At 35.7% G+C, this 27,626-nt stretch overlaps 1 protein-coding gene across 1 annotated transcript in view; it reads left to right on the top strand.

Annotated features, from left to right (window-relative positions):
- LOC134805023 (glutamate receptor 1-like) overlaps positions 1 to 27,417 on the top strand; it is an 87,316-nt gene extending 59,899 nt beyond the window's left edge. The window contains exons 9-18 of the mRNA XM_063778315.1: positions 2,001 to 2,229; positions 3,072 to 3,160; positions 12,298 to 12,465; positions 13,363 to 13,494; positions 13,804 to 13,892; positions 15,299 to 15,480; positions 16,077 to 16,209; positions 19,022 to 19,136; positions 23,557 to 23,838; positions 27,243 to 27,417. Coding sequence (XP_063634385.1) covers positions 2,001 to 2,229; positions 3,072 to 3,160; positions 12,298 to 12,465; positions 13,363 to 13,494; positions 13,804 to 13,892; positions 15,299 to 15,480; positions 16,077 to 16,209; positions 19,022 to 19,136; positions 23,557 to 23,838; positions 27,243 to 27,308 — 1,485 coding nt within the window. The 3' untranslated portion in view covers positions 27,309 to 27,417. The remainder of the gene's footprint in view (positions 1 to 2,000; positions 2,230 to 3,071; positions 3,161 to 12,297; positions 12,466 to 13,362; positions 13,495 to 13,803; positions 13,893 to 15,298; positions 15,481 to 16,076; positions 16,210 to 19,021; positions 19,137 to 23,556; positions 23,839 to 27,242) is intronic.
- Positions 27,418 to 27,626: the final 209 nt, after the last annotated feature.

Raw genomic sequence — 27,626 nt, forward strand, 5'->3', positions numbered from 1 at the left:
TGTTCGTATTAAGGGTTTCTTGCAGTTTTATTATTAGTCTTTCCGTACTTCCCCTTGTATGTAACTAACAGAATATTAACATTCATAAACTAATATAAATAAACAGCTTTGTAACAGCGCTTCACTCCACGGTACCGAATTCTCACATCTCAAACAAACACAGCAAAAGTTAGTACTTTTGCCGCGTTTGTGAGTATTTCATCTTTAGGTATATTAGTAAGTATATTACTTTAGATGGTGGTGTAGATGCTCTGTATAAGAAAGTGGCGTGTACTATAAAAATTGTTATTCTCTTATCACTAAGACTAGGTTGCTAAAAACTGGCATAATGGCTGCATCCTACACTATGCATTTAAGAGTTAGTAAGAGGTTCCGTTTTCATGTGCAGGCGCCCTCTTGAAATTGTGTTTTCTCTTGTAATTGAGTAATAATAACATTAATAACATATTTTATTAACAAATTAATCCAACGTCGGCAGATTTTATGTGTTAATTACCAACCTACGTGTAAAATCTTTTATTGAAATCTGCTTATTACATACGGCTCGATTCGGAAAATGAATTAGATTTCTACTAGACTTCAACAAGTTACGATACGGATAATTTAAAGATATTTGTAAGATAGATATGTCAAATTTGACGTTTCCGCGATTCTGGAGGCCCTCTTGAACGATTTCGACAAGTTATGACTAAGATATCCAAGTCACATCTAGTCGATATCTAATGTAGATCTAGTTGATCTCTACATCGTCTCAAGATCTTGTGATTATCTCGAAACCCGATTAGGCCTGATAGTTTTTAGAAGTTTTGATTTCATATTCGACGTCCACTCAAGGCCATAATGAATGTTATTCAATGAAATAAGTGTAACGTTTTCCGTACATACATAGTTATGCATATGCGCATTCAGTTCATTCTCCAAGATGGGGGCAGTTACTCGAGGTACTCAAACATTTTGACGACAACGATTTCGGTTAGAACATGAAAACGGGTCCTATTATTAACATATATAGGTACTGAATTTCAGGACTGATTCAAGAGTTTTGTTTTAATTATATTGATTGAAATTACAAATAAATAAGATCAAAAAGACGGCCCCTGTTTAGTAAATAAATGTATGTATGTAAATATTGAAACTTAGTTAACGTTACTTTTATAATAACTGAGTATCTTTTTGAAACCAAGTTTAAAGGTCGAAAGCTGGCAATAATGTTGAGCAAAGTTTAATTTCAACTTTCTTTTACCTTTCACCCCATTTAATTTTCTTCTTTTACTTGCTAATGAATACAGGGGAGACCATAAATCAATGTGACCTACTTCCTCTTTATTTTTGGTTTATATCTATTTACATATTTTGGATTTCATATATAAGTATGTATTGAGAGGATAGTGGACGGGAGGAAAATGGGGACTGAGTTTGTCTCCTTTCGCCTTAAGAACTTTATTTCTTCAACAAATTTATACTATTATAAGTTCAAATCACCGTGAATCATACTGATAATAAAAATAATACTACGATAAAGCTGCAACGCGCATATGTATGACATTACTTTAATCAAAATTCCTCAAAATTAATGATCGCACGTACTTGAAACATGTGGCGCTAGTTGTTTTCGCAAGAAATTTTATGTTCTTATTTTACCATTATATTTTTCTGACAAATATAGGCAAAGGAGACATGACCTGCACCCTGTAAATTCATTTGACTAGAGAAATCTGATAAAGACAATGTTTTATATACTTACCTAATTTGCATTAATGTCACTGAGGCCAATTCAAACCTTCATTTTGATATGAAAATGATGCCGCTTTTCTACCTATATCGTTCACGTGTGCATTTCATTCGTACTTGTTCGTACACAGCGAACATAAAAACTTCGTACTCATACATGTGTTGGCGTGATCGAGGGACACGAGCGGATGACATCAAAATGTAAATTGGCCTCACCAACCCAAATGTTTTGGTTCGGTTTTGACAAAAAAGCATTTAATTTGGAACAGGTTGGAACGTGGACTGACGCAAACGGTCTCTCCGTGAGCTCCCCGAAGCAAGTACAGCTAAAATCACCGGCATCTTACGATACAAACAAAACATACATAGTCACAACAATACTACAAGAACCTTACTTGATGCAAAAGTCTAAAACGAGTCACGCAACGCCTGAAACCCAATATCATGGGTTTTGCAAGGATTTAGTTGATCTTCTGGCTCAGAAACTTAAAATAAAATGTAAGTTTATAATGTGAATTCATGCATTTGAAGGATACACGGAAAGAACATGTCTAGTCACTCTGACAACATTTTGAGTTATCGCGGTTTGAAAGGAACGATGTACCTATAGTTCGTTTTTTTAGCATTAGAAATAAGGTAAACAATCTTGATGTGTCTTTTAAATGAAAAACACATTTTAAAAATAAGTTACGGCAAATATGTAACAATTATGAATCTAATACGATCATTTATATTCTTCTGCTTTCATAAGTAATAGTTATTGATTTTTAAAAAGCGTTTTTCAATTAAAAGACATGTCAAGATCGCTTACCTTCTTTCAAGTTCTTTCTAATGCTAAGTAAAACGAACTATAATTAACCATATTAATTTCGTGTATAGGTGTTTTTAAAGTAAGAAAAAAAAGTTATATTTATGATTACACAGGTAACCGAAGTTGTTACTAATAAGTTCATTGAGAGCTCTACATTTTGAGATTAAAATCTCATTTTTCAAAAAAATGGACTAGACATGTTCTTTCCGTGTACCCTTTATTTTATGTATACTCGTATGTACCTGCAGTTTAAGACTAGGTATGCTTACTGATCGTTTTTCTGATGATTTAATGCAAGCGAGTCGCAATTCCCATGAATCGAAACAAAATAATAATAAAATACCTATATAAAATTCGGTCGTTAGGAAATCGAACAAAAAACACCACACTCCTTAAATACCTAATAACTTATGCTACACTGGGATATTGTTACCTATTGGGAATTGGGTCTACTTTATACTCCATTAAAACTTGATTTTGCAAGAAGGTTATAAATATGGTCTATATTTTAAATTATTACTTCTTCTAGATGAGTTGAGACTCGTACAAGATGGGACGTATGGATCAGAAACACCGCCCACAGGTTGGTCCGGTATAGTTGGCGAAATAGTTCGAAAGGTAAGTTGGATTGATCCCTCTTATCACTGGAACCGGGTAGGTTGTCCGGGGTTGTTCCAGATGTGTTGTAGGCTTCGTAATAACCTAAAATAATAGAAAACAGCCCATTCAAATTAGTAAGTAAAAGAGAAAGTTTCCCAATAATTAATGTTTTATATGATTAAAGCATACTTAGATTCATTGATTGTATTGAGAATTAAGTAAATTCGTGTTTCGACACAATTAATATAGATGGCGTTGGTTTCCGTATATAACGCGGTGGCATTTATTATGCAAAGTAAACGTTTGACCAAAGACATATGTAACTTCGTATAAGACGAATACGTTCTAAGGAAAAACCGTGCCTCGGAATCCAAGTAAAAGTCATTCTCGAATAGATGCCGCACACATCCGAGCCTATCCTCGACTAGATGGCGTGACGACACCGTTTCATATTTAACAATTTTAACACATAGATATCAGTGAATGAACATGGATCAAAATGATATAAAAATAATAAAATCATTTATCCATATATATACATTTTTTGATAACTTTATACGTTTTCATTTTGAGTTTTAGGCATGTGTCGATAGATGGCAGTAAATTTACAGTGACTACAAAATTTACAATGACAGGACCCCTCTATACTATCTATTCTTTTTGGTTTGACAATTTAGTGACTACATGCCATCTATTTTACAGGGGCACGATTCTTTCATATACTTTACACATCTAATACAGACAATGAATCTATGGTTTAACGTCTAAAATATTTATGCATCACAGATCGTAAGCGACCGGATGGCCTTACGCTGGTATCCTAGGCAAAACGCAGCAGCCAAACATGGGGCCCCATTTTCGTTAGCACTTTAGCGAGCGGCCGCCGAAAATGCTGCGAAACTGAAAAATAACAAATATGCAAACTTGGTACCAGTGTACGATTTTGTTCCACTTTTTTGGCCACTATTTAAACGGCCGGAACCGTAGTGTGAGGAGGCCAAAATACTCATAAGAACTTAGGGGCGGCGTTTGAGGGATAAGGGCTGCGACCTCCGTTTCGGCTCTTACCTGGTCTATATTATCGCTTGCCGTGCAACGTGCAACTCGGAAAAGTCGGTAGCTTTTTTGGCACGTTTGGACCAGGTGGTGTAGGTTTTAAGCTAAGTTATTAAAATTAACCTCTTTAATGAAATTAAAAAAACCGCCACAAAACGCTACTACTACATTACTTATTTTCTACACTTTATATAATTTATTTTTGTCGTACGTATTTTCCTAGCCGATTGTCTCCAGGCACGTATTTTACAAAAAAACCAAGGAAATAGGTATTCGTACATAAACCTATCTCTTTCTCATCCTTATGGTTAGAAAACTTGTTACAAAAAGAAATCCGTGCGAAGTAGAACAACATAGAAACAAAACAACGGAAAGAAAACCATTCGTAAATTTAATTTCCTTTCTTCTATAACAATTGAAAGTTACGTGTTGCTAGTCCTGTAACGGTTTTCTTAATTAACTGGCATTCGTTCAACGATCCAGACCTTTATTTATTTATTTCAGCTGCACTTAACAGCTCAACCTTTTTCAAGGGTTCACTGAATGGTTTAAATCCACTTGTTGACTTTAATTCATGGCTATAAAAATAGTAGGTAATAAGTCATAATTAGACGCAGTAGTTTTATAAATTTTTATTAATATGTATTAGATTCTATATGTGAAGATAAATGAGGTTAAAGACACTGTCCAACCGACATAGCATCATCATTGATTACGGATTTCCACTTAAAGCGAAATAGTACATTTCGATGCTAGGGCGGAAAGTATGTCATTAATTCACGAGTACCGAGATATCTTGCTGCAAGACTCGGGACGAGTGAAGTATGACATTTCCGCACGCGTATCGAACGACGTTTTTAAGGAATTCTAAACTTATTTATTTTTAGATTTTTCAGGCAAAGCACTCTCATTTGCAATTACAGCCTTCTCACAAACGGTGTTAAATTAATTTCAAACTCTGGTTCACTCTTTTAGAAGCAACTTTTTAAAAACTTAAGATTGGAAAACAAAGTCGTCGTAAGTTCGATCTTTCACAGTGAACATTTTTGACATTATGAGGATGTGTTTTTTTTCTAGCTTTTATTCGACTATTGAACCCACTTCAATGAAAGTTTTTTTTTCAAATGCATGTTTTATAAGACATAAACAAATGTAAATATAAAACATTGTATTATTATTACCGTTATTTACGATTATTTGTGTATCGTATATTTATAAAAACAATATCGAATGTTACCTTTGGAAACTTAAAAAATGCTTGCAGTAAGAAAAACGCCTCTTCTTTGACAGGCGTCTAAGCAGCTATTCCGTTCCATTCAGACAACTTATTAAGAACGGTTTTTCAATATTCAATATTAAAAAATTAACGTGTTATAATGATGAAGAGGTAAGTAATAACATATGAAATAATATATGTATATTTTTCATACTTTTACATTAACAGTAGGTTTTTATGTTGATTACGACGTTTAAAGGAAACTAATATTAACACTCATCAATAAGTACCTAGTCGTGAATTGGAACAACTATATATTGGAAAAGTGAAAAGCAACTTTCCGCACGCTAAACAGCTACGTAAAGTAGCACTTTTTGAGCAATTGTATTAAAAAATACTTTACAGTACATATGGTCCTATTTTCCCGCACTAGTGCGTAAAATAGCACGTTTCGTGCGAATATCAAATTTTAAGGGCCATATGTACTGTAAAACGTTGTACGATACACGTGCGAATAAGTAATTAGCAACTCGTGTCGATTTAAAACACTCCCTTCGGTCGTGTTTTAATTGATCGCCACTCGTTTCGAATTTCCTCTTTTTCGCACTTGTATCGTAAATAACTATTTTTTATGGTCTCAAACGATTGTAATGGAATCCCGCATAGTTATTATTCGCTTCTAAAATTAAGTTGTAGTAATAATTATTACTATTGATTTCAAACATACTTTTCTCAGACTTTCAATAGGTACTGTTACACTTTGTATGTACCTATATGTATATTTTATATGTGGAATTTCATGAAAATTTTCAGAATTTCATGAAAATAAAAAATGCTTTTATAGTAATAATAATTCTAAATCTCAGTCAGTAATCCTACTCTGTTCCAATGCCCTTACTAAGATCGAGGGGTACAGTTAATGGTCCGTAAGTAAGAGACTTAGATTATCGCTTCGATCCAAATCACAGAACCGAATCAACCTGTTCAAACGTTTGCGAATTGACTTATCTGCTGAGAATGAATAATTGGTATCCAAGCATTCTAGCTGTTCATATCGACTAAAAGAAATATAATATTTATAATCTTCACTATCTACATGGCTCGTAGCACATAAGAATAACTCACTTAGTTTACGACTCCAAGTGCCGGAAAATATGAGAAGATTCATATATGGTGCTCGGTGGTAAACAGGAAAAATGACATATTTCGCCTCCTTTTATATCAAAGAAAAACAAAATTTAATTTAGACTTTGAAGGTAGAGCCACGTAGAGAAAAAGTAAATCTCTGCGTTATAAACTGGTGCACTACAAAGACTCAAATAAGCTTAAAAGTATTTACTTGCCAAGATAAAATAATGCAGTTTATTGCGGCATCGATGTTTTCCGAGGGGACGTGCTTTGTCAACGTTCCGATGGACTTTTTATTCGAATCCAATTTCTACGTAGTATGAACATGAACGGATTCTTCTATAAAATACCAGCATTTATCTACTGTACTGGTATAACCAGTCACTGACACCACAAATATATCAATCAATAATTTCTCGAGTTGAGAGTAAGTAGATTGTTTTTAATATCAACCTCATATAGTTTAAAATTGAACAAAATACCGACTCCGCATTTTTTAAAGCTCTATATTGGAATAATGTCCTGGCAAGGTATGTTTAATTTAAACAATTAAAACAATAGTTGTTTGTGATACAAGTGTAAAAAGTAACCAACTGCAACTTCGAGATTAGCATTAAAGTGTTTTAGGACTTGTGTATTGAAATATAAAAAGGTAACAAAGTAATACCTGTTTCCACTGAGGTATTTTTTAGGGTTCCGTACCTCAAAAGGAAAAAACGGAACCCTTATAGGATCACTCGTGCGTCTGTCTGTCTGTCCGTCTGTCACAGCCTGTTTTCTCGGAAACTACTGGACCAATTAAGTTGAAATTTGGTCCACATATGTAAATTAGTGACCCAAAGATGGACATATTTTTTTTTATAATTTTAAAATACATAGGTTCGAAGTTATTTAAGAAAATAGCCATAAAATTACCATTCCCACCCTCCCTTTATCTCCGAGACTACGGGGTCTAAAATTTTGAAAAAAAATACACCAAATAGTTCTTTACCTATAGATTACAGGAAAACCTATTAAAAATGTGCAGCAAGCGTGAGTTGGTCTTATGTACGGAACCCTAGAAACGCGAGTCCTACTCGCACTTGGCCGGTTTTTTCTTTCTAACAACGTACAGCAATACAATAAAAATGTAATGCAAACAATATTTGGTGACGTACCTGAAACCGCGGTAGTATTTAATATACTAAAGTATGCTTTTGTTTAGCGAAAAAGTATTTTATGAAATGCTGTGTAACTGTAAAGGTGTTTTTAATTTCACTCTACCGACCGTCACCAGTAAAAAATGTTTAAAATTACAAAACAATTCGCAAAGTACTCAATTTGCTACCATTTTTTTTTTAATTCATTATTTTATGATGCGTTCTTCCCTATTTCAATTTTGCCGTTTTCGATTTAAGAACGATACACGGGCATTCCCGAGCATGTTTGGGAAAAAGTATTTTTGTAACTCACACCTTCGTTTTGCGTCTTAAAAGTGCATGTATTGGGCAACGCGTTATTACAAAATAATAAATAACGGAGTTGCTAGAAAGAAATATCAACATGAAAACCCGTAGCAAACTGAAAACACCCAGCAGAGATGAATGTTTGGGGTTATTTTTCGATCTGCACATTGTTTGAGCGATGTGAAAACACAACACGCCTGAATATAAACGGATACTGTAGCGACATACCTAGAACTCGACACTTTTTTTGTTGGTTTATAGCCAATTTTTGTAATCATTTTTAGACGTGATCGTAGGACACAAGATCGAACGCAAAATATTTTTCAGCTTTCCCGTTCAATCTCGAAGGGTACAATGACCGCATCGCTCCCTTAAAGGTCCTTGTTTATTGAGTCTCAGACGCATTATTGTAGTTATAAAGGATTTTCCCCCCCACTCCTCGGTCGACGGACACTCGTTTGCTTTAACTTTTGCGAAGAAATTTGACGGTAAATCTAATATCCAGCGAAGGTTCCCTTAATCTCTTTGTCTTTACGAGAGGTTTCTTATGTGTACTTTGTTATTTCAGACCCTGTCGCTACATTTAATGAAATATTTTGGATAGTTAGTTTGACTTGGGTCGTACCTACATAATACATATCAAAAAAAGTATTCTTAATACGAGTATTAAGTCTTACTTATATTAACAAGGTATTTTATCAACTCTTAGATATATTTTGAGAGATGAATTTAATAAGGTTATACCTACTGATAAACTTTTACTACCGGTGTCCAGCAGTGGCGTGCCTAGGGTTTCGGAGTAAGGCAAGCCAAAATATATGTTTTCGTAATAAATGTCCAATCTCACTCTTTTGACTCAAATGAATTTGCTAGCGTATCGCGGCGAGCTATCATAGTGCAAAGGGCATACTAGGTACTACTATAACTACTAGATAGAATCTTACAAACATATCAGAGGGCCTACCGTGAACACTGAAGTTTGCAAATTGCATGCTTCTTTCTCTGTCACTCTAATTACGCCTTAATTGGAGTAAACCAACAATCCTTCTGTTTTGTAAACGGCCGTACAAAATTTTCTCTTAATGCGACTGACTTATCTGAGAATACACAAGTCGGGTGTTGGTTTTGGCGCGGACATGATATCCCGTTTTTCTACAAAGTTTAACGATTTTACCTTGCCTTCGTTGAGTAATACGTGGACGCATCTCATACCGTCACAAGGAACAACTTCATCAATTGTTAACACTTATAAACGTCACAACAAACGAACAAATCCACATTTAGTACTTAATTCAAATTCACTTAAATAAATTGAGCTTTCGTTACTTTCGACTCGACTAAATAATAATACACTTGAAGTAAACGCGTGCCCGTACGAACTTATGCAGCGAACTTCACACCAAAAGCCAGGCTTAATTCGCCTTATAAAATTGCTATACATACCAACAAATAGTTGCATCGTTCAATGGCGGTTTGTAGGCTAAGAGCGCCTAGAGCGGGACGAAAAAGCAAGCCCGGTTGCAAGCCGACGAGTGCGAGCAGGATAGCTAGAACATCCTACGCCTGATTTATTTCGCGCGGACGAGGAGCGCCCCAACGCAAAAATTTGCAACACGCCGGCGCCGCGGTCCGAGCGCTGTGGCTTGAATTTAATAATACGGGTTCATTTGGCGCGCGGTTTAAAAATAATGTATATTGATTATTGATCTTATCACTACGTAATTTCGGTAAGGCAACTAAGGCAAGCCCGGCTTTTGGGCTTGTATGGAAGTACCGCCACTGGTGTCCAGGAATACCCTGAGAATTATCCTGAATAAGGGAATTTACGAATTTAAATAGACATATTATAGGGTCACTCATAACTATTTATACCTTAAAACGAATATACCTACTTGAACTCACGACCATTGGTTCACTAGCCCAATGCATTGCCATCTGAGCTGCCAAGACCACACCCAAGCAAAGCAAATATTTCCACCATATGAACCTTTAAGGAGGCACTCTAGCGACATCTAAGCGTAAGAACCTTACACTTCTTAAACGGCTACACTTCTTGGGCTAGTTATCCATTGGTTGTGAGTTCAAGTCTCACCCAAAACAGTATTTTTTTCCGCTTTCAAATTTATTCTAAGCTTAAAACTATATATGACTGAAATAGGGAAAACGAGTTTTCACTAAAAACCCCCAGCACCCTGTCGTCTCAAACGAACAATATACAATATAATAATTCACCCTTCCTACTCAAAGGTATCTATACTTGTTCCATTTTTTTATCGCTGCTAATTTTGCTGCGGCGCCAGCTATCTGCATCATTAATTTATGCGAAAATGATGCTACATGCCCTATTATGTATAGTTTTGGAAAAATATATGGCGTCAGAGTAAGCGCTATAGAGTCGAACTTTATGCTTCTCTCCCCATTAAGGATGACTCACGTTAGACCGGGCCGTGTCCAGGCCGGAGCTTCCGGCGCATCGTTTACTATGGAAAGCATCACATGATCGCCTGTCATGTCATAGAAAAGTAAGCGCCGGAAGTTCCGGCCCGGACACGGCCCGGTCTAACTTGAGTAATCCTTTACATGCAAGTTGCTCTCGTTAGCTCCCGGTCAGCCGAAAACGGTCTCTAAACGAAGATAGGTACCTAAATACCTTTAACATATATTCTTTTATATTATGACATATACTTTAAACTAAGGTAGTTATTATGCATGGTAACGTAAGTGCGTATTTTTTTAAATATTTCCTTATTAACAAGCTTTTATTAGGTCGACCTGTATGTAACTATGTAATGGAATCTAAGGTAACTAATTTAACCATCTTCCAAGGATCGTAGCGTCATGAAAATTGGCAGCTGTATGTAATTCTGATGACAATACAATAATATGGTACTGTCGAACTGATCTGATGATGGAGACAGGAGGTGGCCATAGGAACTCTCGACCTGTATGTAACTATGTAATAGAATCTAAGGTAACTAATTTAACCATCTTCCTAGGATCGTAGCGTCATGAAAATTGGCAGCTGTATGTAGTTCATGACAATACAATTATATGGTACTGTCGAACTGATCTGATGATGGAGACAGGAGGTGGCCATAGGAACTCTCGACCTGTATGTAACTATGTAATGGAATCTAAGGTAACTAATTTAACCATCTTCCAAGGATCGTAGCGTCATGAAAATTGGCAGCTGTATGTAGTTCTGATGACAATACAATAATATGGTACTGTCGAACTGATCTGATGATGGAGACAGGAGGTGGCCATAGGAACTCTCGACCTGTATGTAACTATGCAATGGAATCTAAGGTAACTAATTTCACCATCTTCCAAGGATCGTAGCGTCATGAAAATTGGCAGCTGTATGTAGTTCTGATGACAATACAATAATATGGTACTGTCGAACTGATCTGATGATGGAGACAGGAGGTGGCCATAGGAACTCTGTCATGCAACAACGCAACCTAATTGTGTTAGGGGTTTTTAGAATTGTCTCGATGAGTATTAGTTGTCTGTCGTAAGAAAAGTACAGTCAGCGATAAAAGCGTGTACCAAAAATGAAATTTTTGCCAAAAACTTATTTTTAGACCTGAATTTTTAACCTGACGACATTAGCTATGTACTATTCCGCCATTCTGTTGCATAATAGTGTTTTTAGTATTAAATTATTCACACAAAGTTTCACAAGGTCCACAAGTTGCGTGAAATTCATATTATGTAGGGACTATTCTCTCAAAATGTACCATTACCTTATAATTATACAAAAAGTTTCATCATTATGATATTGATAGACAACACTCATCCTAAACCGTTGAAGGAAACTTGAAACACACATTTCAAAGGTAATAAAAGCTCCATTATGAATCATTTTATGAAATTTAACCCCTAAGATAATGAAAATGGGGTTGACAGGTTTTAATTATAAGTAATTGTTGCGAGCGTGGTGGGGTAGGGTTATAATTACATTACAATAATTCTTCATTTTGACTTTAAAGCATAATTCTTTCCTTATCCAAATTTATCCTTCTGAGTTCTGTATGATTACGTAAAGATGGTCAGGCTAGTCTAATAGTCACGCCGTTTAGCGCTGCACCTTTCTCTTTCAATAGCGCGGTGTTAAAACCCGTTAATATTTGTCACCTAGATAACACCATCCTAATCATGCATACAGTCTGCTGAAGTAGGAAAAAAACCTGTTCTTTTATACGTATGGTTAACTTTCTGTTACTGTTGACTCTTATAAAAAATACAGTGAATTAAATAAAAATACATATATATACTCGTATATTTCATTCATGTTTGCTTGACAGGAAGCGGATATCGCTGTGGCTCCTTTGGCTGTGACCCCCGAACGCGAGATGGTGGTGGATTTTAGTGAAGCTTTCCTTTCTATCGATTATCCAATCAGCCACGCAAAAACTCCCAAGCAACTGGCAGACACTTTCAGTTTTCTTCGGCCGTTGTCAAAGGAGATTTGGGTGAGATAATTAATTGTTTATGTTATGTTATAATTATGTATGTATACAGGCGGAATTATTCCCATGGACTTCCTAATTTGTGTAATTTTGACAGAGGTGAATTATTTTGCCTCAGGGATACTAACCTTGACCACTAACGCTCTATAGGGTTCCAAACGTCGGGATATATATATGTCAGCGACGGAATATATATGTCGGAGGCCGATCGTAAGATCAGGCATATCGTGAAATTCCTAGGCATATCGTGAAACGTGAAAATCTTTGACTCGTTCCCTGAGTCGACGGAGCCCCGCTACGCGGGGCTCCTATTTCTGGGCAGTTTGCCCTTCGGGCATCTGAAGCAACCTAACGAACCTATCTTACCTATGTATTGGTTTAATGTTACTATCGTCAAAACATTACACAGGAACATTACGATCAGCCTGATCTTACGATCGGCCTACGACATATACATTTAATCCATTTTATTTTATGGGTAGCCGTCGCGGTAATAGGGAGTATTACTGCAATGTTCTGCCGCCAGAGTGCAGCACTGATTTGTTTAGTAAACCATATAGTTTTTTGTCAAGTTTTCACTATGACATTGATGCACCAAGGCGGTTTGTTTACATAGATTCGATAACATTCAGTCACACTTGGAATTCACACCGCACACATTCCGTTGGTGTATTTAGCTGTCTATCAACCAGCTATTTTCTACATTATTTCCTACATTCATAATTATTGTCTTGTACTTCATTAGTTTAATTAATTATATTAATAAACTGCCCCGTAACCGGCAACCCATTAGTTTTACGCTTTTTTTAACTAGTCATGATACATATATTTATACGGATATAACTGTTCCGTATCACGGATGTTACCAGATACCATTTACTAATACTTGTAATGTTGCAGCTTTGCGTCCTCTTCAGTTTCTTTGCAGTCAGCATAGTACTATTTCTTGTGTCAAGATTTTCACCTCACGAATGGCGTTCGGTTTCTATAACAGATACTCACTTGGATCACCCAATAAGCAGCGCTAATGAGGTAACTAAACGCTAAACTTCTTTCAAGTTTAATTAACCTGAGTACTAAAAGAAAAATAATTACGACTTAATATTAGTTCATAAATGAAAAAACAACAAAGAGCACAGATTTAATCGAAGCAAGAACTTTAAAATTTTTAATAGTCCGGAATTAAATCGCCCAGTTATGTTATTTTTAGCTACCTAAAACTTACTACAAAAAATGTTACATCGATTCTTGAATATTACTAGTACATGACAACGATGACTCAATTTTTTCACGTGTAATTATTCCGCCGAATCAAGTAATGTAGACATTATTTTTTTCTAGATTATCTTGCACAACGAATTCAGCATATGGAATTCGTTTTGGTTTTCGCTTGGCTCATTCATGCAACAAGGCAGCGACGTGGTTCCAAAGTACGTACATTTTATTCTACTCGTTTTACATTGATATAAACTTTAATCTGCTTTTTGTATTTAGGATGATATTTCGTAAATATATTGATGTCATACAGCGGTGATTCACGTGTGTGCATTTAGTCATGATAAACTGGGTTTGTCCTACGTATCTATAATAAGTATAATTAAAAACCTTCCTTTTAATTCCGCCTATTGTGACGGACGAGTAACTACGGACTTTACGCTGAGACTGGCCCGACATGCTCTTGGCCGGTTTTTAGATATAATGAAGCTATGTTATTTATTGCATCTACTGAATTTCCGTATGAACTGAAAAACCATGGAACGAATTAAATAAGTACTTAAAATAATCACAAAAGTGCGTTGCCAATTTTGAAGCACACAAGTAACTGTAATGCAGTCAATATAGGAACATCGGCGTTGGCAATAGAATTTAGATTAAATTCCATGTCTAGTGTTAAATCGTGCGTGGTTGAGATATACTTAGGATGGTATATTGTGTATATAACCGAACATCCGAAGAGGGGAGGCCCGATAATCATCTTGTTATACGGATACAAGACAGTTCACATGTAATGAAATTACTTATTTATTCTGTATTTCACTTCCTCGCTATGTAGGTATGTCTACATACAGACTTTCGTTGATTACTCTTTATAAATCTACTAAATAAACAAACAAATACTTACGGCAGGAATAATAAAGGCCATATTTGACCAAACAGTAAAAATGCTTAAGTTCTTAATTTCGTGAGATTCCTTATTTGGAGTTAGAGGAAGTATCGCGTATAGAAAGAAAACTACTTATTGTACCTAAACAAAACAGTTTCTGGTCCAGAAAATTAAATAATGGTACGAGTAAATGCCAAGTATATGTGAAACAGTGCTATTTGGAGACATATACCTGCTCATGAAGATTTTTCGTCTTGGGGCTAATAGTAATGGAGAAGAGACTATGTTTAAACTATTTAAATGGAATTTAAAACTGTTATATGATTTTTATGAAGGCGTTTTTTTTCTACTAAGGATTATCTCCGATTATGATCCCTATTTCATCAATATGATTATATGCCTTATTAGCTTATTACTAAAGGCTACCCTTTTAACACCATGTATTAACAAAGTATACGAAAATTACTCTGATCGGCATTAGAACACTAGACTCTAATCATTACCGTACCATAAGGGCAAAAATCGATCCCTATTACTGTTTAAACTTCCGCAGTCAGTGCGTCCGTCCATCTGTCAGTCTGTCTGTCAGTGGACTCACCTTAAGAACACTATAATAATATGTTAGTTAAGAATTAAAGTTTTCTCACTGTAATTTTTATTGCACAAGCATCCACTTATCGATTCTGTTTCTATGTCACCAAGTATAAAATTAATCTCATGGTATTCTTGTAGGTCACTCTCCGGTAGAATTGTTGGCACGGTGTGGTGGTTCTTTGCTCTGATACTGGTCTGTTCATATACGGCAAATCTAGCTGCCTATCTTATAGTGGAGCGCTTATCCGAGCCAAGCCAGTCCATCATCTCGCCACCAAGCATGCCACAAACAGAAGTAAGAGACATGCTTTTTACATCAGGTAACCTTTTTTAGTGTTAGCCCCTCTGAGCAAGGCGATGGTAAAATATTATAGTTTTTGTTCTGCTAACAATCGGTTGTAATGTGATAGTGTTTACAGAATACATTTTAATTTCATGCACTTGTAAATGTTTCTGAATGGCAGCAATTGAAATGCGTTTTATTATTTTTGCATTTGTTTGAAAAGAGTACGTGAACGAAACCTGTTGGTTATAAATCTTGACATTTGTAGGCTCCCGCTTATTAATTTTTAGTGTTCCGTACAAAACTTTGTTCTCAGAACACTTATTATTTTTACTACGTCATGTCCAAACAAATAAAATTTGATGTACCTAAGTAGGTACTTGAACGGTCAATTTTAGAACACTTTATTGACGCTATGACGGTACGATGAGCCCAAAAGAATCCGTGTCAGTTTAAAAAAATACATACAATTAATATAAATAGAACTAAGAATTTATCACTGCGACGATTAAACGACACTTCTTTCATAATGACCTATAAATTCGAATGCTAATAAATGTCATACTTAAAATTATCATTTAACACTGTTTTTATTAATTAAATATAATTTTCAGCAAAATGGTATAGACGGAGCAGTCTTGAATGAGGATCTTGCCCAATACTCGTTTGAAAAAGAAGGGCAAGTCGTTTGCGGTTCCATGCCACGCTCTTGTCGCTACAAACATGTCAACTTTGCTATCGCCACTGCCAAGGGATCGCCTTTAAGGTAAAGTATCTCATGGATCTCACGTTAATATTCAGCAGGATTTATCAACAGCGGTTATACATTAACTAAAACAGATTTATTACAATCGAATTTAAACTGTTGTGAGACATACTAATATTGACGTACGCGATACACGGCCGTCGTGAACGCTGCTCGCACTGTCAGTGCTTGACAAAGGAGACCTAGGCTCTCAGAAACATGTCGCGCGAGTGACTAAAAACAAGTGAGTCTAAACCGTAAAATTATTCAAGATTTATTACAATATAGAAAATATTATAAGTACAACACATATACCAAGATTGTATAAACGTTTTGTTCTATAAAGCGTATAAGAGTCCCCTTTTTGAAAATATATACCTTATAAAGACATTCTTCTTCATTTTCATAAAACTCAAATAGTGAAACGAGGCGTGTTAGATATTTTGCATAACTTAATACCCACTACCATGACCACCCATTTAATTTATACTTTTATCTGACTAGCTAGTTCTCTATCCATTTAATCCGAGATAACCAAGCGCCACTAACTTAATTTAAATAAACTACCAGCTCCGTACATAACACTAACTTTACCCGCATGGAAAATGAAAGTAATTGCGAGTGTGCGCACCTCGAAACTCTGCACCAACTATCCATGCTTCAGCCTGATTTCCACAGCATGGTTGTGGATATGTGGATAAAAGGGAGCACTGAAGCATGCGATGCTCCGGTGAAAGTGACAGCAAATATATCTAGTGAACACCGATGGAGCGGTAACGTACGGCTAAACAGTCTAGGCATTATTTCAGATTTAACAGAACAGGAACAAGGAACTTATTCAAGGAAAATAAAGTTTTGTTGAAGAATATCTATAGTTATACGAAAAGAGTTGAGAACGTCGTATATTCGTATTTTTTTTTGGTTGTAGTTTGATTTTTAAAAATCTCGATGTAAGTATACTCGCAAGTCCATCAGACGCGTGTCTCCATGGTAGACGTCTTAAGATATCGCTATTTTACTTTATTCATAACCGATATTCCCGTATCACAACGTGGGAAATAATAAATTCTTTAGCGTCCGCATATTCGCTAGGGTAGCACCCCTCCTAGGCATTGGCAAGGTTTGTATTAATTCAATTAATTGATGTATGGTTAAAATTGTAAACGAGAGTCAATAAAAATAAGTACCCAAATGGCAGAGGGTTTTTATGACTCGAGTAAACAATTTTACTACCGCCCGTTGCCTACACAATCTTTTTCATCACACTTGCGACGAAAAAAAAGTTTTAAGCATATACATTTAGGCGTTTTACCTACGTGAAACACTACGATTTATATACCTATCAAAATAGTTAGGTAGGTACTAGTACATATATCGTAATTTTAGGTAAGTAATAAAAATAATACAATGTTAATCATTTAAAGTCGACTGTACAGACCCAAAGAAATTAAGGTAGGTACTTATTAAGTTTTAATCTTGCATACCTACCTAATAGAAATTAAATTATTTTCGACACACACGTACTCGTATTAAGGATATTTCAATTACACCACGATGATGATACCGTAAAGACAAACTAGGCCCTACTCTGAGAACTAATAGCTGTTTCACGTAAAGCTGACTTCATCTTTTCTCTAAGAAAAGCTCGAGGAATTTTCGCTAAAACTTTACAGCGAAATGAGGTTTGAGCAACATTTCAAGCTATATAAAGTAAACTCATTTGCAGTGTAATAACTAGACCTAGTCCGTTGGGAAAAAAGAGTTGCAAGTAACTATGCGATGGCTCACCTGATTATATGATGAAGATTTCACTATAATTAATGTGGCGTTTGCGGTAAATTTTATACTCTTTATGTTATTTTATGTATTTTATAACATTATAAGTAGTATGTGTATTTAGTGCCATTTTTGTATCTTTGTTCTGTAGAATGAAGAGTTAAGATATTCATATGTACCTACATAAGTAAAAAAATATAGCTCAGTGTATAGAAATGACACTAAGTATTATTTTTTTGTATATAGGTATGTTCCAACTACGGGCAACTAAAACTAAGGCAAATGAAGTCTTAATCTTGTAATTAACAAACACAGCCTAGAAATTCTAGACTTTTTTTTACGAACAGTCAAAAAATTACAAAGATGGAACAGAACAAGATCCCACCCCATCGCATATCTCTCGATCTTTCCCTCCGACATACTTTAGATGTCATGGCTAATTTTACCTTAGTCGTTACCTAAGTATAATTATGATAATAATAGTTCTTTCCAATAACACAAATCAAAGTTAATTAACAAACATGATTGGTTTTTAATTTTTCATATTAGATATTAGTTTATAGACTTACGAAAAACGGGATTACATGAACACATTACTAAGGACAGACGCAAACTTCGCAGTAAATTTTCAGTGTAGGAAAGCTCCCAGTTCACACTATCTGGCTGAAATCTCGCTTCTGCGCGGTAATTCCCAGTTGAATACTGAAAACTCGTAAATTTACATGGGTCTCCCGTCAGTGGGGTACTACTCTCTACATATCGAATTTATACCCACCTACTGTTCCGTTTTTACGGTACGTGTGGCAAGCACGTGATTTTTAACGACAGACTAAAAATTTACATTTTATATAACACGTACGGTTTATTGCGCTGTAGAGAAATAAAGACACTTTAGTGGGAATAGAGATGTGTAGGTATATTTAAACGATGATTTTGCAGAATGTTAGGTACCTAAATACAAGATGGTACTACTTACCTATGAAACATTAAAATAAACCTTAATCATATACGTTGACTGGGTCAAAAAATGTTTAAAAATATTTTTTTTATATTTTAGAGAGGTGATAAATCTTGCCATAGTCGAAATGAAAGCGACCGGAGTTATATCGAAGCTGTGGCGTAAATGGGTTCTCGAGACCAGAAAATCGGACTGTGACGAAGGAAAGGATGAGGTAAGAGGGCATAATTAATCGAATTAGCGCCACTTACACCATCCTACTTTAACCTACTTAAACCGTTAACCCAGTGTCAAATTGTAATGGTAACTCCAGGATTAACCGGTTAGCCCCGGGTTAGTGAATGGTGCAAGTGTCCCTTATTCGATTAATTGATCAATATTTAATTGTTTACTATTTAAATATTAAACTACTCACTTATCACTCGATAAAAATAAGATTCATTTCTGGCACTGTTATCATAATTCAGTGTACCGCGTATGTACCAATAACAAGCAGGCTGCAGTGAGAGAGGCAGCGTAATTTAGTCACTTCAGAGTGGTTTATTGATATTCAACGCGTTAGCATTGATATACAGTTCCGATTAAGCTTTTACGTTCAACAGCCTGTTAATTTTCTGCCGTTGCCCGTTGGTACGAGAACGTTAACGAGTTGGTAGCTGAACATTTTCAGCGTTCAAGTTTGTCATTCAACTGTGCTGGACGCTGCGATCCAGTTTTGAATGAGAGTCGTTATAAATACTAATACATTTAACGGGTTTGAATTTGCTCAGTAAAACCAGTATTTTGTCACTTTGGCAGATAGATGATTTGATTTTAACCTTTGCGCTACTCTAAAATAGTATTTTATACAATCGTGATATAATAGAGATTTTTTCAGTCGAGTACCGTGTTTAGGTAACGAAGCTTGCTGAGTTGCCTAAGTAAGGTAGGAGATTGAAAAGCTTGATTATATCACTATTGTATACAATACTTTTTCTACTAGTCAACATAAATAATACTTTAAACTAGTAAAATCATACAAACAAACCAAACCAAAAGTATACTGAGCTAAGATTTGCGAGCAGCCGCGATACCTTCATACTGGTACGCGACCCGGCCGCCGCGCCCCGCGCCCTATGGCGAGCTGGTCAACGACACCTTCTCGTAACTCATGAGGCCCTGGTACTTGCTCCGCGCTAAATTAAATTTTTAGACAGTTGTTTTCTCGATTTTGGCCACCGTAGCCTATGGAGACTAACAAGCAACACTAAGTGGTTTTCGTAGTCTATGGATGTTGCTATATTAAGGGTGTCACATGCGCGTTTCTGACTTATGAACCAATTGTTTCTACTATACAACCTAAAATAATTAATTTGAGCTATGGTTTTGTTTCGTCCTCTTGATCGCGGCGAGCTGTGATTGGTCAATTTCATTATAGTTGACTAAACTGTATCGAAATGAATATTATAGTTGAGTTGGGAGCCCATACATTAAAAATACCCAATTGCAGTTTGGTATAAGAAATCTTAATTCAAGAATTACAGTCGACTAGTAGAAAATAGTACATTATTGTCGAGGCTCGGAAGTAGCTACTTGCAGGCTGAGGATTCGTTTTAAACGGACGACCTTGGGAGTCCGTTTAATTGAATCCGAAGCCAGCAAGTAGCCTTCCAGCCGAGTCATATATAGTGCTTTTCTCAAAAATGGTGCAAAAAATATAAATATCATAGAAATATTTTACAAAAGCAACTTTCTTACGTATATATTTTCACAGAAAAAAGTAGAAACAATTGAAAAAATTAGCTTTGCCGCCCATTTATTTTTTTAATAAAAAAATAGAAGTGTATTTTTCTGCCGAAAATACGCCAACCTATTTGAGACAGCTAAATAGTCGCGGTACTAATTATCTGTTTGGCTGTTTAATGGGCCTGTGCCTTCATTTGATATGGCCATTTCAACTTTTAAAAAGTTTGGAACTCGACAAATAATGGAATTTGTATGCAACATTGCAGTCCCAAAATCGAGACTGCAATGTTTTTAACTTTTTAATTTTTGACTGACCATAAACTACGCGCTTCGCAACCTATTTTTTAAACGGCAAAGTCGACTTTGCCGTCCATTTTTGAGAAAAAACTGTTGTAGGTATGTATATGCTACTGTCACACTGTCTTCAACCAATCTCTCTAATCTGATTGATTACTGTCAATTCAATTCTCATTTAGTTAGTCTTATGTAGTAACACCTATAATACACCTATAACACACCTATAATTATATAGGTGTATTATTATTATATAAAACACCTATAATTATGCAATAAATGATTATCTTATCTTATCTTAACATTGGAAACAAATAATCATGCAATTATTGAGACTGCGATTTCAAAAGCGGCAAGTCTGAATCACGTTGTGCAAACATTTCCTTGTAAAGGTCAACGTAATTTTTTTTTCTCAAACATGCAATGAAATATTGATGTTATGTTCCTTATAATAGGCTGCGAAGTATGATGTTTCAGGTGCGGCTAGGAGGAAAGGTCGTTAATGGAATTTCATACACATCTTGCAGGCCTAGGCCGGCAAAGTCCTCTTTTTTAATTTTAATTTCACAGATATTTGTGACACAGCATCGTGGCATTCATCCATAAAAAAAACTAGAGGCAGTATTTGCTTTATGGTTCGTAATGACACTCTGCCACTATACCTATAAAAAAAAAAACAAAAAACAATGTTTGCTATAATTTGCAGTTTTATTTGTATAAAATCAACATGAACTTAATAAATAATACATCCTATAATTTTATAATTTTAAATTATAAATTTAACTAAAGCCTGACAACAGTTTATTTAACCCTGAGATAGTGTCGCTGCAAACAGCTTACGTATGGCAATAATGTGCGTACGTCATGTATAGTCGGGGTAATGGGCATTGGCTTCATGTTGATACTCGTATAATGTCAGAAACATTGCTTACAGAGAATTCGGTTCTTTCAATTTACCTATTCGTCAAAATCTGATTCTAAATATTCAATATTAATATATTTTTCGTTTTCTGACTCTGACGAAGTTTGACTTTCATCAGATGTTGTGTCGCTTTCAGGACCACCAACCTCGATTATAAAACGTTCAGTCTCCAATGCGATTATAGGATTTTTATCGTCAATCTAGATAAACCTTAAATTAAATATTAAAGTTTAAACCAAACAACTAACCAGTTCAATAAAACCGCACTATAAAATGTCAATACCGGTCATGTCAACAACCAACTTCAAATCATTGTTTATTGGAATGCTATGTAATCCTTCGTCTTTTTTAAGCTGTAAGTATTTGATTGCATTCACTACAATTTTTTCGCATCTTTGGTAATTTTTTTTGGCATTTTTGTAATAAAACCGTTTATAATTGAATGTAGTCGTAGATATTTTCCGTTTGTTTACATCGGTGACATTCGATGGCATCCAACGTTCGTTGTCAAAGAGTACTTGTTGCCAGTAAAAGAAATTAGTACCATTGAAAATCCGCAAAATGGCGAGGGTCAAATAAACTGTTGTCAGGCTTTACACAAATAAAAACATTTAAAATATTTCATCTAAACGTTAGCGGTAAAAAGGTCTACTCAAACACGCGTAGTTATATTTTTTAAATTGTTGTGGAGGTAAAGTTGAAAAATATTCATTCTGTTTTATTGGATTTATGGTGCGTTGTTGATTTTTTGACTTTAATATGAGTTCCGACGAAATAATGAAATTAATATTAATTGTAATCGTAGGTGTTGGAATTGGCAGCGTAAGCAGAATTGATTTTAATAACTTGCTGCCTCTGCCGCCAAGTCAAAGACGAAGTATGTATATGGTTGCTTATGGCAATTTTATTATTTGAGAAACTAAGAAAAATGGCTTACAGTTTATTAGAAACAGTTTTGTGGCATATTTTAAATGAATGTAACTACAAATTCGTCAACACTGTGGAAATTATACTTATTTACTCCATGCATAAAGCAACGATGTATGTGAAACATGCTATCAACATGAAAGACTATGTAAACTTATATGACGAAAACGACAGTCAGACGGATACAAGGCGAAAAAATCAAAAATACATGAAAATATACGGGTAGTATAAATACACGACTCGTGTAAAACATACGCGTGATAATGATATAGGTACGTGTTGGTTATATTTTGGGTGTAGTTTACTTTTAGTTTTTTCTATAAATAAAACGTGGGTTTCGTGGATTTTTTATTTAATTTATTTCATTGCATGTTTGAGAAAAGCACTATACATACATACCTCGGCGGGAAATGGGGTTGCCCGCGCTCAGACCTATCCGGCCTCGCTTCGCTCGGCCGTCTATATGTCTTCGGCCGGCAACCCCTTTCGTCCCGGCCTCTGTAGTAATGTACTATTAATTATTCGTTGCACCCGTCTTCCTACTGACGGCACAATACCTACATGAAAACGAGTGTAGCTCGCCATCTCGTATAAAAGGATATTTATAGGATAAGGAGTTTAGTTTTTACTATTTATTTCTGTTTCCAATTATCGTACGTATTGTAGGTTAGTTAGTTATTATCGTATCGAGTTCAAAAAAAGGACATTTACACAGTTGGACAAACTTTTATAATTATACATGAGTTTCAACATCTCGGTTTCACAGGAAACAAGTATTACGGAAATGACGCTTAGTCAAGTAGCCGGCATATTCTACGTGCTGGTGGGCGGCCTGGCGCTGGCGCTGGGCGTGGCGCTGCTGGAGTTCTGCCAGCACGGGCGCGCGGAGGCAGCGCGCGCCAACGTGCCGCTGCGCGCCGCGCTGTCCGCCAAGGCGCGCCTCGCCTCGCGCGCCGACCACAAGCCCTCGCATGCCCACACGCACGCCTCCAGGCAGATGCAGCGCGAGCACGAACGACTCGGGTGGAACGGCGCAGCCTTCGCAGGGGTTAGTATTTTTTAACTGACACTTTACCTAGTCAAAAAATATTAAAACATAGGAAGTTCTATCCAACAGCAAATCACGATTAATTTAGAAATAGCTTAGCTCTAAATAATTATTTTTGTTCAGAAAGAATTCGATAGGTAACGTCGATACGTAGATGTACGCAAAAATGTAAAAGGGGTTATAAGAGTAAATAAATAAAATGCATGTAAAGTTTAAACTGATCGTAGCCATAGAAGTGTATTAATTTGCTTTCTAATTCTTATTCTTAAACTATGATGGTTTAACAAGGCTGTGCCTAGTTTTGGTAAGAGCTCGAGTCTACTGAGTCTGAATTTGAAGAACTCAGCTCGTTTTTACGTGTCGAGTCTTAAGTCCCGAGTCGAGTCCTTTGTTGAGTCTTTTTTAAGAGCCAGTCAAAAGGACTCGAGTCTTCGAATAAAGACTCCGTCAACAATTTTATAGGTTTTTCCTAAACAACAGTAAAGAAGTTAGGCGTTACTGTATGATTTGTGTACCTAATTCACGAATTTTACAAAGACAATGCGTTTTGATGTTTTTTGTAAAAAAAATCAAGAGTTCTGTGAAAAGGACTCAAGTCTGTACAAAAGACTCGAATCTCTAACAAGTTGAAAATAACTCAAGTTTAAAGTCTCAAAATCTGAGTCGAATCTTGAAGCAGAGGACTCAAAGGACTCGAGTCTTAACCAACACTAGCTGTGTATATCATGATATTTGTGTTCCTTTATAATATTTGTGCTGTAGCATTTTTTCGTTTGCCATAGGTATACATATTTTAATTATGTTATTTTTAAGTTAATCGTATCTTGCTCTGTTTAGTCCAATGACTTTCTTCTGGGGAGGGACATTTTGAGACATGTTCATCGGAAGATATATTAGAAGTTCGTAACAGTGTAAAGTAAGTTACTTATTGCTACCCCATGGATTGATGACCTTTGCATCAAAAAACGTTCCTTTCTGTTTCTCATGCATATGAATTGTTTTTGTTGAAAATGCTATTGTGACAGTGTATCCTAAAACAACTCAAGCATGTTATCGTTCCATCGTTGTCCATGGACCTGTAAGTTTTTAGTCAATTTCTGAGTGTGTCTCTTTCAATTTCGGAAAGAGAAGAGTCGTGGAAGGTATTTGGCCCCATATATTCCACGACTCTTCTCTTTCCGCACAGACACTATACCACGTACTTAACTTAATCTTAAGCAATTGGTATTTTTGCTTATCTTTCCACTAAGTATATTCAGGTCACATTTTTTTTTTCACATATTTTCTTTCTATTTAAAGTAAGTATATTTATTATGAAATGAATGACGCACGCGGTTATCGATTCCAAATTGAAATAAGTGTTCCGCGAACAGTTTGCGCGGAACACTAAAAATGGTTCTGCAAGTAGACATGAAGGGCTCTTTTACAAGTCAATACAATATTTACAATAACATCATATAGTGGATTTAAAAATACATAATAGCATGTATACATTCAATAGCCAATGCCTGGGTAAACATTACATTATAATAATCTTAAAATTAATAATTACTACAATATAGCAGAGATGTATAGTATCCATGATTAGTAATACATTAAATTTGGAGATGTAAAAGGTCCCCAATATCAGAGTACTAACACTAATAAGATTTGGAGGCGTAAAGTCTCTCTAAGCGTCAAAATGAACATAATATTAAATAAATCATGTCAAGACTATTAAGCTAACAGACAGCAGACAGTCTTATAAATGCTGCAGAATACATAACTAGTACTATGTATCCAATAAGTCAAGTATATTATACAATATTACAGAGACTTATAATCCACGGTTAATACATTCAGTTTGGAGATGTAAAAGGTCCCCACGGTACGTAAAGATAATAATACCTATTAACCCTTAACATGGCAAACATGAAAGAATGACTATCTATCAACTTGAATGATTTGAGTTAAAAAGAACAAAAATTAAGAAAAAATAATAATTGCATTCTGAATTGCGTTTTCAGGATGTCCGTTAAAACGGCCATTGCCATGAACCTTATAGATTGATCACTCCCAAGGTTGTCCTAAAAAACGGACAACGCTGTCATACAGTTTCAGAAAATAAGGACGAATAAAATATTAAAGGGTATATAAGAAAAGTTTAAATTCTTTAAATAATACACTAGTAAATAATTAGATATAACATTTAATTAGAATGTCGTAAAAAAAACCGTATGTGAAACAAAAAAACACTGTATTTTCTTCAAGTGTTATTACAGAATAAAACAAAATAGTTATCTTCTTTCCTTAGCCTAATACAGTTCTTGGAAAGAATAACTCCTCAACTTAAATTAAATTATACCTAAATGAAATCAAAATGTTAATATTTATCACAAAAGTTACACTTCATCTATTTCAACTAACAAAAACAAAGAAAAAAAAACACATGAAAACTAACTATGAACTAAACATTTAAAAACTAAACTTAAAATAAAACTACTTAAAAATTTAACTAATACTTATAATATTATATAAAACTAAAACATACTTATAAAATAAAGAAAATAAAAAAAAGGTATAAAAAGAATACCCCTTCAAAAACTTCCGCCTGCGGCATTGAACCCATAACGCTGGCTGCGTTACCTCCTTGTATTGCCAGCGATATGCGCTGGGAGACGTAAGCGCCAGCCCATCCCGGTCCTCTCCTGGTCTCCCGAGGCGTCGACCAGCCGTGTCGACAGGTCCCCCATGAAGGTTTTCATGTCTGCCACTCCACTGCAAGCGGCACAAACTTATAATCTTGCAGTAAAGATGAGTATTTGCGGCGCTTAGTTACACTTAGTTATAATATTTATGAGATCCAAATTTGTTTTTGACTCTGTCAAAAATAATGTCCCTATTTTTGGGTATGAAATGGAACGAAGCATTATTTTATTGGGCCAAACACAGCCATTGATTGCATTTTAAGCAAGTAATCAGTAAGTAATCATTATTTTGCCAGTCTTACAGAGTTTGCAGCATCCTTGTGAAGTAATATTCGGCAAATGGTTGAGGCCATTCAAACGAACTTTTTCGTCGGTCAACCTTTATAAAGCGATATCGTTTCTGTTTTTTGATCTTCGAGTCAGTTCGAGTATTCGTTTTTGCAGAATCAATGATGACATGACCTTAAATTTTTCTGCGCCAGAGAATGACGAGAGAAAGAGTATTTTGTTGTCATGTTTTACTTGGATTATTTTAAAATCTGATAGTTTCACTTATCGTTGTCGGAATTTATTGTATAATTCTGTCCCAATTCAGAATCTATTTGTTTAATGTCAATGAAATCACTGTGAGATATTTCCGTTAGTTTAAGTATATGACTTTCCACTTTTCTTTGCAGTTCTAATAATATGAGTAATCGTTACTTCGTAATTTTCCAGTACTTCGCCGCGGGTACGCAGATCGCTCAGGACGACGCCGTACACGCCAGCTTCACGCACGTCTGATCCGCGGAGAAGGGCGGCGCTAATGTGCGCCGCTCCTCGCTCACCAAGCCCGCCAACGCCGTCGATCTGTATCAGCTATAAGCGCAACCGGCTCAGAGCCCACTCGCAGCTCTAATAACGTGTCTCTAATAAGTAATATGACACTTACTGCTACTACGCTGCACTGTGTACCTACACAATTAAGCGCCACTTGCACCATCCCACTAACCCGGGGTTAACCGGTTAAACCGATAACCCAGTGTTTAATTGTACTGGTAACCATGGTAACTTGCGGTTTAACAGGGTTTAACCGGTTAACCCCGGGTTAGTGGAATGGTG

Source organism: Cydia splendana, chromosome Z, assembly GCF_910591565.1.
Source record: "Cydia splendana chromosome Z, ilCydSple1.2, whole genome shotgun sequence".
Lineage (NCBI taxonomy): Eukaryota > Metazoa > Arthropoda > Insecta > Lepidoptera > Tortricidae > Cydia > Cydia splendana.